Source organism: Hesperophylax consimilis, chromosome 5, assembly GCF_061612785.1.
Source record: "Hesperophylax consimilis isolate HC1 chromosome 5, BYU_Hcon_1.0, whole genome shotgun sequence".
NCBI lineage: Eukaryota > Metazoa > Arthropoda > Insecta > Trichoptera > Limnephilidae > Hesperophylax > Hesperophylax consimilis.
This window is the reverse complement of record NC_142840.1, coordinates 24,589,243-24,606,869: the sequence shown is the minus strand read 5'-3', so window position 1 is coordinate 24,606,869 and position 17,627 is coordinate 24,589,243. Positions and strand designations below refer to the sequence as shown.

Here is a 17,627-nt window from a genome sequence, read left to right as displayed (position 1 = left end):
ATGTACTATTGTAGCAAAAAATATTGCAAAGGCAAAACCTGTGCATTGATATTACGGTAGTTACTATAACATTTCTATGGTTTAAGCGTGACTATAAAATGAAGGTGTACATTTTCTTTGAAGATAAAAGACATAAACTGAAAAGATAAAAAAACGACGAATGAAATGAAAACATAAAATATGTAATTTTTGGTGTTTTTTTTAAATCAAACATAAAAAACGTAGTACTTAATAATGTTCTTATTTAAAAAGAAAACCTTCTCATTCGTTGTGGGTTCGACATAATTTCTAGGTTGAAGATCATTTACATGGCTATTTCAATTTGCGGTTCAAAAAGACAAATTAAAAATATGCGTAATGCATAGCTCATTCTGAGATAATTGACAACTGGGAAAGCTTGATTTTTGACCTATTTAAAAAATATTAATAAAATATCCTCACGCTTTTCCATTTGAAACGGTGACGCAGGTCACCTGAGGGGACTGATATGACGTAGGTATTTGACACTATCGCATCAGCTTATACAGTAAAGTTGTTGTTTTTATAATAATGTATTACATTATCACGTAGTTTACAATCAACTTCAACGATAGCGATGAGTACACCCTCTTGTTTTGTATTAAGCATCGTATTCAATTGTTAGATTCTATGTAGTGTGATAGGAGTTCTAAGTTCTAAAAATTCGACATTATTGATGTTTAACACAAAAAGATTTTATATATATTTTTTCAAAAATTCGGTTTTTTGTATGAATATTTTCAGGAAATTTCATTTTTGCAGTGCACTACATCGATTTTCTGAAAATCTTCATATAAAAAACTGAATTTACGAAAAAATAAAACACGTTTTCGGCTACCACGACATCAATAATGCCATTTTAAAAGTACTAAATCTCAAAACACACCCAAAAGTCACGAGCCGCCACTGTTAGTATGCGAGCTCGGTTGCTCTGGTATGGTTCTAAATCTTGATGTATGTTTTCCCCGATTGACAGAAATGCAGTTTTTAACTGAAAAACGAGTATTTTATGGCCACAAGCATTATAATCAGGAATGCACTCCTTTGCCTGTTAATACATCGACAGGTGACAGCCTGCTTTCACCACATTTCACTATATTTCATACTAGCTGACGTAGCTGATGTACCCGGCGTTACTGGGGATTATCCTCAGGAGATAGACATATACCGATGTAGATTTTCTGTAGGCCTTTTTAAAATACACAATTACTACATTTTTTCTTTTTTTAAAAGAAACACAAACATTCCCGGGTTACGGATATCCTGAAAATATTTTAAAATCTCCTACTACCAACACAGTAAGCTGAAAATGTTGCTTGTGTTGTGATGGAGGACTTAGCCAGCCGAGGAATTGATCACACTACGCCTGGTGGGACCCAAACGCGATGTCAACTCGGCCACCGACCGGTCTGTTATTTATTTTAATAATTATAATGTATTTATAATCATAATTATTTTGATGTATCTTATAAGGTTTAGCCAGCGTTATAAATTTAAGCGTCAAAAATATTTTTTTACACTTGATTAAAACATCGATTTTTTTTTACTTTTTATGAATATAATATGCATGTTTCATATATAAACCTTTTGAAAGAAATTCTCTAAATGTTAGTGAAAACCATATCAAAATCCTTCGTGTAGTTTAGAAGAACTAAGCGCACAAACTAAAGCTATAAGCCTTGCTGCTTTTCGTGGGTTATGCCTAAATACTATAAATAATAACTTTTAGATGTATTGTAAAGTGTCGTTGATGTCAAAGAAATGAGTTGTTAAAGGGTTAATACTATATATAAAAAAGTAATTACTATATATAAATAAAAATACACAAAAAGACGCACATCGCGACCTGATTTTATACTACATCTTTAGAGATTACGCTTGAATTTCCAAATTTGATACTAAATTGATTAATAATTAATTTCAAAACATTATTCGAGATAATTGAAGACAAATTTAAACACAATTCAGAACTTATCTACATCAATATTATTCATATGATAGTAAATGATCGATAAGTACATTACGGTCATTTTATTTGATTTATTTTATCAATGTACTGCTTACTCACATAAAGAAAATAGAATCCGACTTCCGTCACATTTTAATTATTCAGAAGAAAAATGAAATTATTAACACATACAATTTTTACTTTCACATCCTTCTGTTGATTGTTAATTAAGTAATGAAATAATAATTACAAACAAAATCAAGAGCCTAATCATAAATCATCTAAATAATGTAATATACCGCACTTATATAAACTTATGTTTATAAAAAATGCATGCAACTTTTTCGATTAAAAAACAGTTTTTATTCATAATCGATACTCGTGCAAACTTAATTTGATTACAAGTTTTCGTAAAACTGCACAAAAACCGTGTTTTGGCCAAGTCATAAATTTTTCTATATTCGCCACGGACGTACGAACCACTTCGCACGGTCTATAATTCAAAAAAACTAGACAATAAAACTTTTGTTGAGCGGACACTTGTTTTTCATTTATTTGCGACAATTGCTTGCAAATAGGAATCAATCAATTTGACCAAAACAAAAACGAGGGTCTAATGTGTAAAGTGTAAACAATTGTAATAATATATACGAGAAATCACGACGAAGCTCCTATCACACGAGTGGTATGAGCTTTTGAATTAGTCTGCGAAAATTGCGGTCTAATGCGCGAGTCTCACTATCAAAACTTGAAATAATGTGATTGAAAAGTATAAAGAATGAGGTCGTTAGAAATGTCCACTCGAGACAAACAATTTATCAATGCGTTTCAAAGCATTTTGAACTTGGTCAGTTGGTTATAATACTGCAGCTTCCGCATGAAAAAAAAGCATTCAGACCATTAAAAATACAGCGCAAAGTATTTTTCTAGCCAATAAAAAGGTCGCTATTGTTGGCTGTTACCTGTTGCCGTGTCATTGGCTGAAAAAATCCTCCCGCTTGTTTTTTGCTCGCGTTTGAATGCGGCTTTAATTTTCAATTGCGGGCCTGCGGTCCATAATTCGCCACCGCGGCCAACGTGATGAGTGTAAATAATGTATAAACATCTTGTGAGAGATCCAGGCTTCGCTCGGCCGCAATATACAATAATGTGAGGTGTGCCGTCGATTCCTCAAGTAGAGGCTTGGCGTTTTTGCACTGGCTGCCGAAATGTATGTTTGCGTTTGTAGTTTTTATTGTTTGATTCACGGACGCCGTTCTAATAAACTATTGAGATTATTCGAAACATTTTTTGTGTTCTTTAAATTATGATACATATTTTCATGGGAATCAATTTGGTATTCCGAATTAGAATACCACTGGAAATCTTGGAATGTTTAAATTTTTATTTTCGTTTCTTATTAGATTTACACTAATATTATGCATTTAATAAACGATTTTAATGAGCTGCTTATTCTGGTATTTTCAATAAATATACCTGGCCACAATCAATTAATCAAACTGAATACTACTCAGTTTTGTAAGACCCTGTAAAATACAACTGAATAAAGAAATCATTGAAAAAATAAATATTGAATTCAATTTTCGATTTATAATTGTAGTCTCTCATAAAAGCGATTTTGATTAGAATCTTATTTTTTTTGATACACCGGCTATTGAAACTACAAACTTTGAGTTCGAAGCTAAGTGTCTTTCGGTGGTGCCTCAGGGATCGTAGAAAATTAAAGATGGGTTGCATGGGTTGCATATTACTTGTAAAATAAGTTATGAAAAGTTTAATTACATTTTGAATACATCACTTAGTTCCCGAAACATTCCCGCGCGCATTTGATAATTTTACAGGAACTTTCACACGAAACCGTATAGCTTATTACGTCACAAGCACAAGATACCAACGGAAATAGATTTGTATTTGTTTTATCAGAATACCATCTGTTGATTTCGGTAGTAACATAAAGTCCCACCAACTGCGCGTTAGGATCGTACTCATTTGCCCAAGACTGACATTCATATCAAAATATGTGGTTAATATTTAGTTGTCAAATGGCAACGGGTAGGATATTGAGCTAACAAAACTCACAATATGGGTTACTCACTACCTTGTTGATTTTCTCTCGAAAACGGCGCTATACGATTCCAATCATTATTATTTGCAGAGAAGTTATACACAGTAAAATGGTTTTTACAAAAAGCGGATCTTATTTTTAAAACTTCATAAATAGTATATAGGATTTAAAATTCCTTGAGCATCATGAATTATGCAATATCATTAAACTAAGATTGACTAGGTTTTACCAACTTTTATATTTACAAATTTCACACACGCTTTGATTAATAGTCTCCCGTTTTATTATTCACCATTTTATTTTTGTTGTTAAACGAAGCAATAAATGCAGTAAAAATACAATTAATTCATTATTCTTCCACATGCTTTTGCTTTTGGTAAATCCCAAATCGTACACTGAGAACATATTAAATACAAACTAACCTCACGAGTGAAAAAGTTCCAATGATTCTCAAGTCGTTGTTTTGCAAAAAGAAAACAAATTAGATTGCGTCTTTTTAAAGTGCCAACCACTTGTTAAGGATTTATTCGATTACAGCTGGTACACTTGCAGCGCGTGAGAACCCAAAAAAACATCTAACAAAACTCTTCCAGTCCTTCCCAAAGCATACTTATGGGAATTTTAATGTATTTCTGTCATCATTGCTCTTCTTATGACGTAGGTACTATACGTACACAATAAAAGTAAAACAGCTTTGATTCAAATATTTTTCAATGTTAAACACGTGTTTGTAAAAGGATCAAATTAGTAAATTATTTTTAAATACATTTATTACGAGCACAATTATTTCTAATGTGAAATAAATTATCAATCCGTTAAAAAGTTTTTCTCAAAAAACCGATGGTTTCTTAATTTAGAAATAACGTTTTTAAATGAAAGAAACAACAAATTTGCGAAGGATCGAGACAATTAAAAAAAATAGGTTGCAACCAATTAACATATGGATCCAGAAAACATGTCCAACGACAACCCCGGTAACTTTATAAAAGGGACCGGGTTACTGTTAAAGGATGGAGGTAAATTGGGAGGTTGCACAATGTGCCTATGTCCTATAAGTACTCACGAGAACTATGCGTAAACGGTCTCCGCTCTATAACTAAAAAAAATAAAATTTTATTGGTGATAAATGATTCATCTTGTATATTGACAAGTTTAAGTTTTTTGGTTGGGCAGCGTAGGAAGCTGCTGAAGGAAAAGATTTATTAATGCGGATCCTGAAGAGGCTCGGATTATGTGAAAGAGGATAAACAGATGCCGGTAGCTCTACATTAATTTTTAAATTATCTCCACAAAGAAGGACCTGCGGTTTCCCCCAAGGTCTAGAGGAGGGTCTTACACAATATTTATTTTTTCATATTGTTTTATTTTTAGTTGAATTATCAGTACATTCATTAATTTTTCCTTTTTTTGCAGATGCCCCAGACGGTTCCCTCGGCCGGCCAGTCCCCGCCCAGCACGCCCTATACCTTCACGGCAGACAGCTTCGACCTGTCCTTGCTGCCCCCCGACGGCGAGGTGCCCGTTTCCCCGCCCTCCCTGCGCCACCTAGTCAACTTGCTCGGGGACCCCACCACCGAGCCCATGTTCGGCATCCAAGACGAGGACGACTGCATTAAACACAAAGATCTCGGGGATTTCGACTTCCCCACCACCATTCTGGAAGACAACATTCCACAGCTGAAGTCAATGCCATTTAAAACAGAAATCCAAAGACTGAACCAGTATCAGAACGACAACACTCTCTTGTTTGAGCAGTTCCATAATTTTGGATATCAGTCTCCAGTTTATCCCACTCCTTCGCCTTCATCAGACGAAGGGTCTATACCGACATTCAGTATCCAGCCTTGCTCACCCTACGATACTTCAAACTTATCGTATTCCTCTCCCGGTTCTTCCTACTCGCCTTACCTCACCGTTAAGCAGGAACCTAATCTACTCCTTTCTCCCCAATACTCAGGAAGTTCCCCTTACTCTCCCGCCAGTACCTGCACATCTTACTCAAACCATTCGTCTCCTCACTATAATCAACCCGTCTCTCCATCCCAGTTCACTTCTCAAACCATCAAAGACGAGGCAGCAATTGATATAGAAGAGTTTCTGAAGGAGAATCAGATTTTACAAGATTCTGTTTACTCTCAACAGAAGCTTCAGTCTGATACTCAGATAGGTAGTTACACCACTCTCTTGGTACCCAAGTTAGAACCGTACGCGAAACCAAAAGACCACCAGCTTTTACGAGAAGTTCTCCAAGATACTTCCTTCCAGAAGAGATTTAACTTAAGACCACTGAACTTAGACTCCCTGACCTCAAGTTTCACTCCCTTCACAAACTTGACGGTGAAGATGGAAGAACCAGACGGGATGAGTTCTGCAAGTGACACTCTGATGACGTCATGCAGCAGCGTTTTGGCAAGAGAGAAGATTGAACCCGTCCTATCCATGGCCATCGAGCAGATGAGGAAAGATGTGGATAACACTTGCTCAGCACTAGGAATTTCTCCAGGTAAGTCTCTCAATTAATTTCTGTTTTGATCGGCCTTTCCCTCTATTTGATTCAACCCCGAAAACCGTTCAATAACTAAGATGTGAGGAATTTATTTAGAAAGTATTGTATAATAATTAAACAACGTTATAAGTAGTTCTTGGCCCTTGCACTATGCATATATGTATAATTTGGATGCCTGTGTCATATTGCCTCGCAACTTTCTTCGCAAAGCAATGAATGCACTTTAAACTCAATGCATTTTGATTTGAAATATCAAGGTTGGACAAGTCTTGAATATTTCGCTTGATCAAGTAGCTTTGTAACGACTAGCATTTCTGAAAACAACTGCTCTCATTGATGCAATGAATTCTAAACAGCAAACAATAGTATATACACAGTAGGAGTATTTAGTTTTAACAGCAATGCTTCATCTTTTCTTATTGGGTGTCTTCAACTTGGTCGTTGAATTGTTGAGTCTTGCGGTTTCGGTAGCCACGACACTCACTGTATAACTGGCTTGGCAGGCGTGACTGATTTAATCATTACCATTTTTATTTCTTAACATTAAAATTCATGTATTCAGTCACATTCTTTCATTCTAAGAAATGGACTTGTGTACATACTTATTCGCTTGGGCACGTTGCTGAAATAGCCCGATTTGTATTTATTTAAGGTGTTAATGATGTTCAGGCACTCAATAATTATTGCACGACTGGAGATGTTATAAAACTAGTTGAAATTCCCCTTACGGCCGAGGCGGTACTTAATAATTATTTACTTCTCTGGAAACATAAGAAGCAATTCAGTAGCAAACCCCGATGTTGACCAAATATTGTTATTCTTTTTTCTATTTAGATACCTATAGTATTGATTAAAGAAACATAAAAAGCACGAACGCCATGTCAACACTTGCTGGTAGCATAATTAATTATTTAACTTGCGTTTTGTATTTGAGCACGGCATTTATTGCCATTTTATTACATTTGCTTAGTCCCTCTACTATAAAACCTAATAAAGATTATTAAACTCGTACAATTTGCATCAATAAAACTTTGCTACATAAAATTCATATTAAGTAAATGTATGATTAGGTGTATCAGATTTTGTCGAAAATTATCTCTTCTAAAGAATAGATCTTTACGAGAGATGCATAGTTATGTTAGTAAGAGCCATCACACATAACAGTAGACATCACAACATCCAGACTAAGAGTGGCCACATACTACATATATGATATGGAATAACTACATGCCAACATATTTTATCGCTGCTATGAGATGTGATATTATATGACTCAAAAACAAACGCATAAACCTTTACACTATGAAGATCGTCTCTAATTTTGTAACAGTTAAAATAATAATGAACGCCCAATTGACGCTTTGGAAAAAAGTTGATATCTACATTCCACACTGGTATTATATTAATTTTATGACACAAAAACGAGGAAAAAAGCTTGTTTTTTAAAAGATTAAGCATATTTTTTTAAATAAAATAAATAAAATTGTGTACACCACTATTTGATTAAAAAATGAACGACATGTTTCAAAACCAATGGTTTCTTTTGGCAAGATAAACTTGTAATGAAAATTAACCTGTAGACCTAAATATTATAATGAACGGTGATTAAAAATAATTACATAAATCAAAAAATAAATTACATGAAAAATTAAAAAATTAAATACTTAAAAAAATAATGAAAAAACAAATGACATAAAAAAATAAATTATCTTCAAATAGGTAATTATTGCTTTTACGTAAATAATATACAAATTTAATTATTTTGTTTAAAGTTAATTTAAACTACCTTCTTTGGCTTACCAAACCGCAAACGACAAGGTAAAGCAATGTACTTAATGAAAAACATGTAGGCCATTGGTTTCACATGCTCATTGCCTCTGGTGTTGAATATTTTACACGACGGCAAGTGATGGGGCAGCATGAAATAAATCCCTGATACTTATGCAAACGTAGATCGCTAATGGCACCCCAATCATTCTTCTACTGAATACAAATCGACGGTTTCTTTGCTTTATGTACGTTAGAGTTAAACATAATTATTTAAAAAAAACGGTAGATGAAACTACAGGGTTTTCCAATAAGAGGTGTTATTTTGATATTCAAAGAGCTATCGAAGGATGATTAATGATTTTTTATGGCCGGAATTAGATGGTATTGATCTGGATAACGTTTACTTTCAACAAGACGGTGCTACGTGCCACACAAGCAACGAAACTATTCATCTTTTACGGGAAAAGTTTCTGGACCCTGTTATCTCTCGAAGAGGTGATCACATTTGGCCGCCAAAATCTTATGATTTAACACCTTGCAACTTCTTCCTTTGGAGCCACGTGAAAGAGAAGGTCTACGACAACAGCCCAGCGTCAATTCAAGACCTTTAAGATGGGATTCGTGAGGCTATCGAGGACATAAGGCAGCCACTTTGCGATTTGGTTATGGAAAATTTCATGAAAAGGACATGGTCCTGTCGGCGTGGTCGTGGTGATCATTTGACTGATGTTATTTTTTACTATTAACGGAAAATCCTTCTTCTTTATAATGAAATAAACATTCGATCATTTATGTTAAAAAATGGCATTTTTCTTTGTTTGTCAAATTTTTCATTGGTGGTAATTTTCTTTGGTAGTAAAGTTAGTACATAATCGTTCTGTTTTATGATTGCGTGTCTTTTAAATCGTGGAATAGTTGTTGTATTTAGTGAAAAAGTGGTTTGTTTCGTTTGTTAAAAAAACTATAGTTGTATTAAGGTATTATTAAGTATTATTATTATTATTAGTATTATTAAGGCCAACATTACTGAATTAAAATATGAAATATTGTAAAATAATGTATCAACAATAAAAAAAAATAAAAAAATTGCATGTATATTTTATACTGATATCAAGAGTATCTTATTAGTCGTTGGACTTTATATTACCACGATTCTTTAGTTCAGTCAAAATATGAGATCAGTTGATCAGGTCGAAGCAGTGTTTTGTTAGCGTTTATGTTATATATAAAGTTGCACTAATATTTAAGTTAAATGACGACGGTTTCATTTACTTGGTATTGATGAATTTTTCGTTCTTCATTTGGAAAGGGAAATTTGTCAAGCAAATCAAACAGCATTTTAGAAGAGGAAGGGAAAATGAGATGTTTGGTCACGTCAATACAAATATTTGAGATATCCAAGAGATGGCGTTATATCACGAGCATGCATAAGTATGACTGGCAGTTTCCTCACGGCCTATGAGCAGCCAACCTTGCCTCGAGCGCAGCCTTCGGTGACGTCAAAATGTACAGTCCTTCCTACGATGATCTCTCTCCGAGAGCCACTTCTGGTGAAATTTTCACTCGGTCTGCCATCTGCGGACTGTACACACCTTGTAAGGAAAGTAGCCCATCAACCGGTGCAAAGTGATCGTAGACTTCGTCCAATTCTTAGATTTTATTTGACGCACAGAGTAAAAAGATATTACATGCCACAACAAAGTCTTACCGATTTTGGGTACTGAATGAATGGTCGCTTTTAACAAGTTTTTTTTATCGTTATTGTTTTATAACCGAAAGATATTCTAGCTTGGCAAACTTGAGATTTTGTTTAGAACTGATTAACTTAAAAAATTAAATAAGAAAATTAAAACATTTTATGATTTCACGATATAAGAATTTGACTTTCATAACATGGATCGATTACATTGGTTGTAGATGTTAAGATTAACCATTAGTTAAAATTAGATTCTTTCGATTAAAAAGTTAAAACATTAATTACACAAAATTTGAAAATAAGTAATTAAGAAATATTCCATGGAAGCGACAGATTTTAGAAAGTTTCTACAAGCCATGACAGTGACTAAATCATATTGTATGACTTTTTACAATTGTTCATTCATGTATGTCCATCATACCAGCAAAGACAAAAGCGCCGAGTTGTATTTGAAAACATGTTAGTACGGAATACTCGTACTTTGGTATTGACAGACACCGTTAAAAATAACAGAATCAGAAAACAACCGATTTTCTCTTTACTGGTAGAAATTTGTAAATTACTACAGTAAAGTCTCTGTAATCCGATCCTCTAATAATCCGAATCACCAGATAATGGGGCGGGGTGGGTGGGTTGAAAACACAAGACATTAACCATTGATGAAAAAAGTTTAATTTTCACAAAAAAATTACGTAAATTGCCTTTCGTTTATCAGTATGGACTTCGATGATTCATCGAGCGATGAGGAATGTCGATGATATTAAATAATAAAGGATGATACTAAAACCGTCTGGTAAGAGAGATTTTTAAACTTTCAACCTGCGAACAGATTGTTTTAAGTGGTTAGTTCGTCGGAATTTCGCTAACAGTGCAGTTTTCAGTAAAACAAATACTATTTAAAATTAGTAAGCACCATACTTGTGGTGAAGTGAGGAACTTTATCAAAAATCAACTCCTATACTGAACTCGCGTAAAAATAATCAGCAGTTGCTGAGCATGTGAAACAAATCATTGCGATGACATAAGTTTGGTTTTGCAAAGAAAAATGAAACACGGTTCTCTATTAAAATCATAAACAAAACATGTAATATTGGTGATGTCTATGCTTACGAACTACATACGAATTTATGTGCTAAGCTCGAAATTCCAACAAAGCCAGTTTAAGGCGATGCCATACGTAGTAATGCAAAATCATGTGTTTTTGGTTTGAAAATTTGGTCGCCTAGAAATGTTTCAGATGCTTTAATTAAATACTGCAAGTCGAATACATCTTGGCCTTTAAAACAATCGAGTATTTTTTACAGAAGTTTTTTTATAAGCCCAGAAAAAAATAATGTATAAGGCCCATGAAAACTGCTTTAAATTTCAAAATCTCATACTTACGAACCCATTTTCGTTTATCATTTTATTGTATAATGTGGCAAATTTAGTTATTTATAAAATGATCGGAAAAAAATAAATATTTATGCCTGAACACCCACAAAATAAAATAAAAGGCACTTTTTGGCCATGTTTTTTTCTTGCATTAATTAAAACAGGCGGATGGTGTTAAGCGGGAATTTTAACCTTATCGCCATCTACGTAAGGGTTGTTATTGAAAGCGGTTCAATTTAAAATATTACACGACGTAGTGCATCGCCTTAAATACAACTGACATATCAGGTGAAGAGAGTTGCACAAAGTAAGCAAGGCAAATCACATCGGTAAGTCCACAGTATCCGATTATGAAAATAATAAAACGTTTTACTACTTAGCATCTACGTAAAAACTTTACGGAAATTCTCAAATAATGTTCACAAAATCCAACTGTTTCATAAAGATTCCAATGATTAGAAATTTTTTTAAAACGAACAAGTTTGATTTTTAATTTTTCAGATTATGGAGACTGCATTACTTACAACACCTTAGAGAAAATTGTGCAGTAATGGCGATAGAAATTAGTTTATTTTTAAAACATATATATATATGCCCCAGACAGGAGGCCCTGAGGGAAAACATTAACCTCGGGGCTTCTGAAGCTGTTGTGGAGGATCTTATTAAAGTAGAGTTTCGTATTGAAATATTGTTCATTGAATCAATAGTACCTATCTATATGTGGAACCAAATGATATTTTTCTTCATAACATAAACTAAATAACAATTTCATAAAAATTGCTTCTCTGGTAAGAGTTTATGAAATTATCGATCGATTCTGCAAACAATCTCTCAAATCAGTCGCTTATGTTTAGGAAAACAGTATTGGCTGTATTACCCGTAATTTTTATAGTCCGCTGAACTTACAATATTTCTATAAGAAATTAAATCATGTTCGGAGTTAGTTGCGTTCATATTTACGTAATTATAACAAACAATAACAATTGTTTTATAATACGTATTCATTCCTCGTAGCTCAACAATATGTATTGAGCTACAGTGATTAGGTAATATTAAAGATTGACGTTTTCTTTATTTTGTAACGTTTGTATAAAAGTGAGTGGTTCTTGTTGTAGTTACAAAATACGTAAATACCCATAATGTAAAAGGCTTGCCGAGGTTCTTACCCTGCCAGTGGTGTGATCATTTCATTGCAATGACTCATATTTTGAATGAATTCACAATATCACAAAATTTCCAAGATTTCGCAATTTACAAGTTAACTACTTGCCAAACATTATACTGGTTTTACAGACGTTGTTCAGTCAGGTGATGGAAATTAAAATCGTATTTTATTTTAAGTTTATCCTCAAAAACGCCACGCAAATCTTTGACACTTTTTTTTCTTATTTAGTAAATATTTGACAGTAAAATCAAAGAAAAAGATTAAAACCAAATTTTACTGAAAAAAAACTGAAATAATGACAGAACTTTAATAGAACCTCCACAGAACTTTAAAATCAACTTTGAAATTTGATGAATTTGTTTGAATTCTGTAAAACAACCCGTTCTAAACATCGGATATTCTGCAACCTATTGAATATTATTCACCAGCAACATGTTCGTTTCAATAATAAGCTATTCAAACAAAGATATTACACTTATTTTGTTTAAATACCTGCGTCAGCTAAATAACGTTTTTAACGATGAATTAACGTTAAAACCTTTCAAAATATTTTTGTTATCTTAAAAATAACGTTGTAAATTACATTTATAATTTCGATACACGCATTACGCATGCCCCTCTATTTTTGGACCGTCTTATATACAATTGTGTTTTTTAGTCATGAAACTTTAAACGTCATAAAAGTCACTGATTAAGAATATCGATTAAAAAATTACAATTCTCGGCGACTCATAATCAAATCGCAGCATAAATTTTTCACGTCATCCTTACTGGCAAAATAATATAATGTATTCTCAATGTTTACGGAAACATAATTAAATATACTTTATTTTACCTGTTATTTGGTTTGAACAATAATTGCACGTATTTCCTTTATATCTTGCCTATTTTCACACTGACCAACCGGTCTCTAATGAGAATGCACGGTGAAAAACGAGTAATGCTGATTTATTAAAATCCGGTTAAAACGAGACAGCAGGCCGTTTCCTAATAAAATGTTTGTATTTACAGAATATATCGAAAAACATGGTCATGCACCTGCGTTTCTCTTGTTAATACATAATGACGAAATGCGAAAGTATTTTGAGTTCCGACGTCACGTTAATACATTCCTTTTTTTACTAAAAGTAAAAAAAAAAAAAATCGTTAAGGGCCTGCAGTCCCGTTTTTAACAGTTTTTTTTTCTGCGTGGTTACCCCTAACCATAACCTTACTGTTCATTCCAAAGATATTAGAAGAACGAGATGTGCTATGCGCAGTTCGTACTGAGTGGAATTGTTTTGCCGAGTGTCGCCGGTTTTGTTCACCAATACTACTGCACACCTTCGCTTACGCTAAGGCATCGCTAAGGTATCCGCACTAATACATAGAACAGATTTCTGTGCGTACACGTCCCGATACCGTTCAAAGTACCCTAATTAGTTAGTACTCCGGCTACGGTCCGGCGGCCAACATAGCATATCTCGTTCTTCTAATATCTTTGGTTCATTCCGATACTATATTTTCAGCGTATCTTTTATACTCCCATCAGTAATCCTTCTTCTAAAGCATCTTCTTTGTTTTTGTTTAGCACATTAAAACACTTGCAAATATAAAGAAAAACTTTCTTGAAAACATCTACCCAAATTCAATAGAGTAGTTTTTTTAGCAAGTAATTGCGGTCTATGTGTGGTAAAATAATAAAACAAATGGGAAAAACCGAAAAAATATAAGAGATTGAGAATATAACCATTATGGCGTGTTCTGACGTTTCAATTTTAGTTGGTCAAATCGAATGAGCGTGAACCTTCTTTCAACGAAGTTGATCAAGTTTTTAGTTACAAATCTGTCGTTCAATAAATGTTGAAGAATTGTCAAATGGTGACTGGATAACTCACCACAATGACAACCTTTAAAAAGTGAAGGCATGAAAAGTAATGAAACAAAAACAATGTTGAAAAGGTTACGTAGAATAGGTTTGTTTTTTTGTACATCGCTTTTAATGACTTTATATTACTTTTTAAAGGTGTTGATTAAACGGAAATTGTATTGAGTGATCTTGGAACCGAGTCAAATATCGAGTTGGTAAAACAGGAAAAAAAACGTATTGAACGACTCAATATTGTGATTTAAGCAAGGAGTGTGGACCAAAACAAGTTATGTGACGTTAAATATTATTTATTTAATTCGTGTAAATGCGAGACAAGTAAGTTGTCCACAAGTTCAATCAGCGTTCGCTAAAGAGTGCATGCATTTATTCAAATTTGGTTCACAACAGTGGAATAACTTTTTTTATTTTTATTGTAGAGTTCAGTCCCATAGTCATATGTAACAATGGGGTCTCTTCGGTCCATTGCGTCTGCTGCAAGAAATCAGTCTGTTTAGAACGTAATCATATGAAACACGCGAGAAATTAGAAAAACACGGGGAATTAAAACGGTGAGCTGCCACGCAAAACATATGCAACATTATTTACTTTAATCACAGTAATTAGTTCTTAGGATACGTAAAGACATGCAGAAATATGAGAATAATTAAATACGCGTCGTATGGTAAATAGTCGTTATTAATTTCACCACTCTTCATCTTTAATCATTCAAATTATTGTTACTTAATTATTATTTTCTACTTATGAACAGTTCATACAATTCGAGATACTTTTTAGAGTGAAAATTTGAGAAATTAATGAAAATTGCAGAAAAATTGCTTGTGCTTTCAACGGCATTATTGCTTTTCTTTTGGAGTATCGAGCAGTCTTGTGCCTCTTTGTAAGCGACGTTTCGGTACAACCGAGTAGTACACATAGTCAGGTAAGATGTTTCTTCATAAGGTAACAATAAAATACTCGATTTACTTAAAATAAATAAATTAACTAACCTATACAGTTTTAATTGTACTTCGGTTGTTTAAATACAAATAATAGCAGATAGATTATGGACACAGGCAGGTGTTTACGACATGGCCTAAACTAATTGGTTATGGAAGCATGTTCAATCCGCCGTGTTCCACACCGATGGAGCGACATTACCACTTTACCAACAATAGAAGCAGTCAGTCCGTCCGATCCGATAAGTCAGCAAATGCCGGACAGAATAAAACTAACACACAATCATTTGATTTATTTCTGGTTCTTGCTATTGATGATAAATCACCAAATGCAAATACGAACTCGTAAAAAAAAACCTGAAAAAAAATCCTTTGTTTTGTTCGGATTACAATTGATTGCAAATGAGTTTGATTGGCGATAAAAACAGCTTTCTTGGTATATGTGAACTGTGTTTCATTATTCGTAGTATTTTATGCAAACAGAACAAGAGTTTAAAATATTTGAAGTCCCATTGTTCCAAAGTTACATTGAATTTTTTTCAAATCTTTTCTTGTTTAGTCAACTGAACCATAATCATGTACTTTGTGCGTTTACATTGTAATTATTGATGAACGTATTTGATCGAATGGCACAAACCAAATTAATAATTTCGTAGAACCTCAATTATTTTTAAAAGGATATTGAACTTAAGTCGCAGACATTAAATCTTATCTAAATTATCTTTTTTTGTTTAACTACGTGTTACTGATATTGACAATGGTCATTAGTTACAAAAAAAAAATGACTAGCCACATAAGTATGACTTTTTAATATAGATCGTGACCGTTGGTTTGATTTTATTATATCGTTCTCACATCGATAATCCTGTCGCCATAAACAATGTCGCTAGAAAAAATAGCTTTTCAAGTAACATACATGGAACATAGCGTGATGACTTTTTATAACATTAATAAATTATTGTTAGTATCGCAGATATTGATCTGATAGTAAAGTGAGCCATATAAAATAACTAGATCTATGACTTTTGTAAACCGGTTATTTCCATTAGGTTTTGGGTGTGGCAGTTTTCTGACATTATAGGCAACCTATTACCTACCAGAATAATAATATATTATCTATTAATAATAATAAACGTCGCACAAACTAGAACACGTAGATTATTGTTATCTAATTTAAATTTACACCTCCCGACTTCGAAAGAATTCATTAAAATTTAAAAATAATCCGATTGAAAAAACTACTTCGTTGATAGTCAAATAACATTATATAGTGCTTAACGAACTTACCGTTTTACTAATTAGATTCTTACTGGTGTGATAAAGCCGGCTTCGAGCCTGGTTTAAGACAGTTTTAACCAAATAAAAGTTTTTCACTGTTCTAACCTTAGGCGCCGCGTAATATTTACACCACGTGTTTTAGTAAGACTGTTAGCACGGGTTGTTACGGAGAATTTGAACAATTCATCAAACTTCAACGTTTATTTTCGGGTTCTGTGAAAATCCTATTCAAGTTATGTTATTATATAATAATTATAGGCTATTTGCTTGATAGAACTGAAACAATAACAGAACTTGAAAAAATCTTTCACAGAACTTAAAAATTAACTTGAAATGTGAAGAATTGTTCAAATTATAATGCTTTTTATGGTTGTAAAAAAAACAATTTTAAATAAATATATATACGATGATCGAATTTGCACGATGTTAATACGAATTTATCTCATTCTTGTCAAATGGAAGACCAGAAGATTTAATGTCAAGAACCGAGTTGGACAACTTGTCAAACGATTATAAACCATTTCCTGGCGGCCTTGGACTGTGTTTTATTTTGAAAATTTAAAACTTCATTTTTTAAATGTCTACCTTTTGACCAATCGTTTTATTACACATGGAAACAAATGAGCTCGATCAAGTGTATATTTTGAATATCTTTTCAGACACAAACCTGTTATCTAGATTTTCTATAATATACGACTCTACCAGACCTGGTTGACACTATTTGCTATTTATTGTCAATATTCGCATCTAGTTTGCTTTATATTCTGGCCGATTAAATAAACTCGTCTTTGCGCAGCAGCATTATAAATCAATTTAATGTATTCTACGTACACTATGAAAAGTCATCATGAAGAAATTGTGCGATCATTATTAAAGATGATTTAAGATAATAAATAATTTTATAAAGAACAGAAAAAAATAAAAAATTAAGTGCATTTTAAAAATTTACTAAAATTATTATGTTTTAAAAGGTTATTTTTATTCAATAAAATAAAGGTTTTA

The 17,627-nt window shown here is 33.1% G+C and overlaps 1 protein-coding gene across 2 annotated transcripts in view; it reads left to right on the top strand.

Moving 5' to 3' along the window:
- Ets98B (DNA-binding protein Ets98B) overlaps nt 1-17,627 on the top strand; it is a 45,396-nt gene that overhangs the window by 12,894 nt on the left and 14,875 nt on the right. For both annotated transcript variants that reach the window (XM_089631735.1, XM_089631736.1), the window contains exon 2: nt 5,445-6,534. In XM_089631735.1, coding sequence (XP_089487861.1) covers nt 5,445-6,534 — 1,090 coding nt within the window. The remainder of the gene's footprint in view (nt 1-5,444; nt 6,535-17,627) is intronic.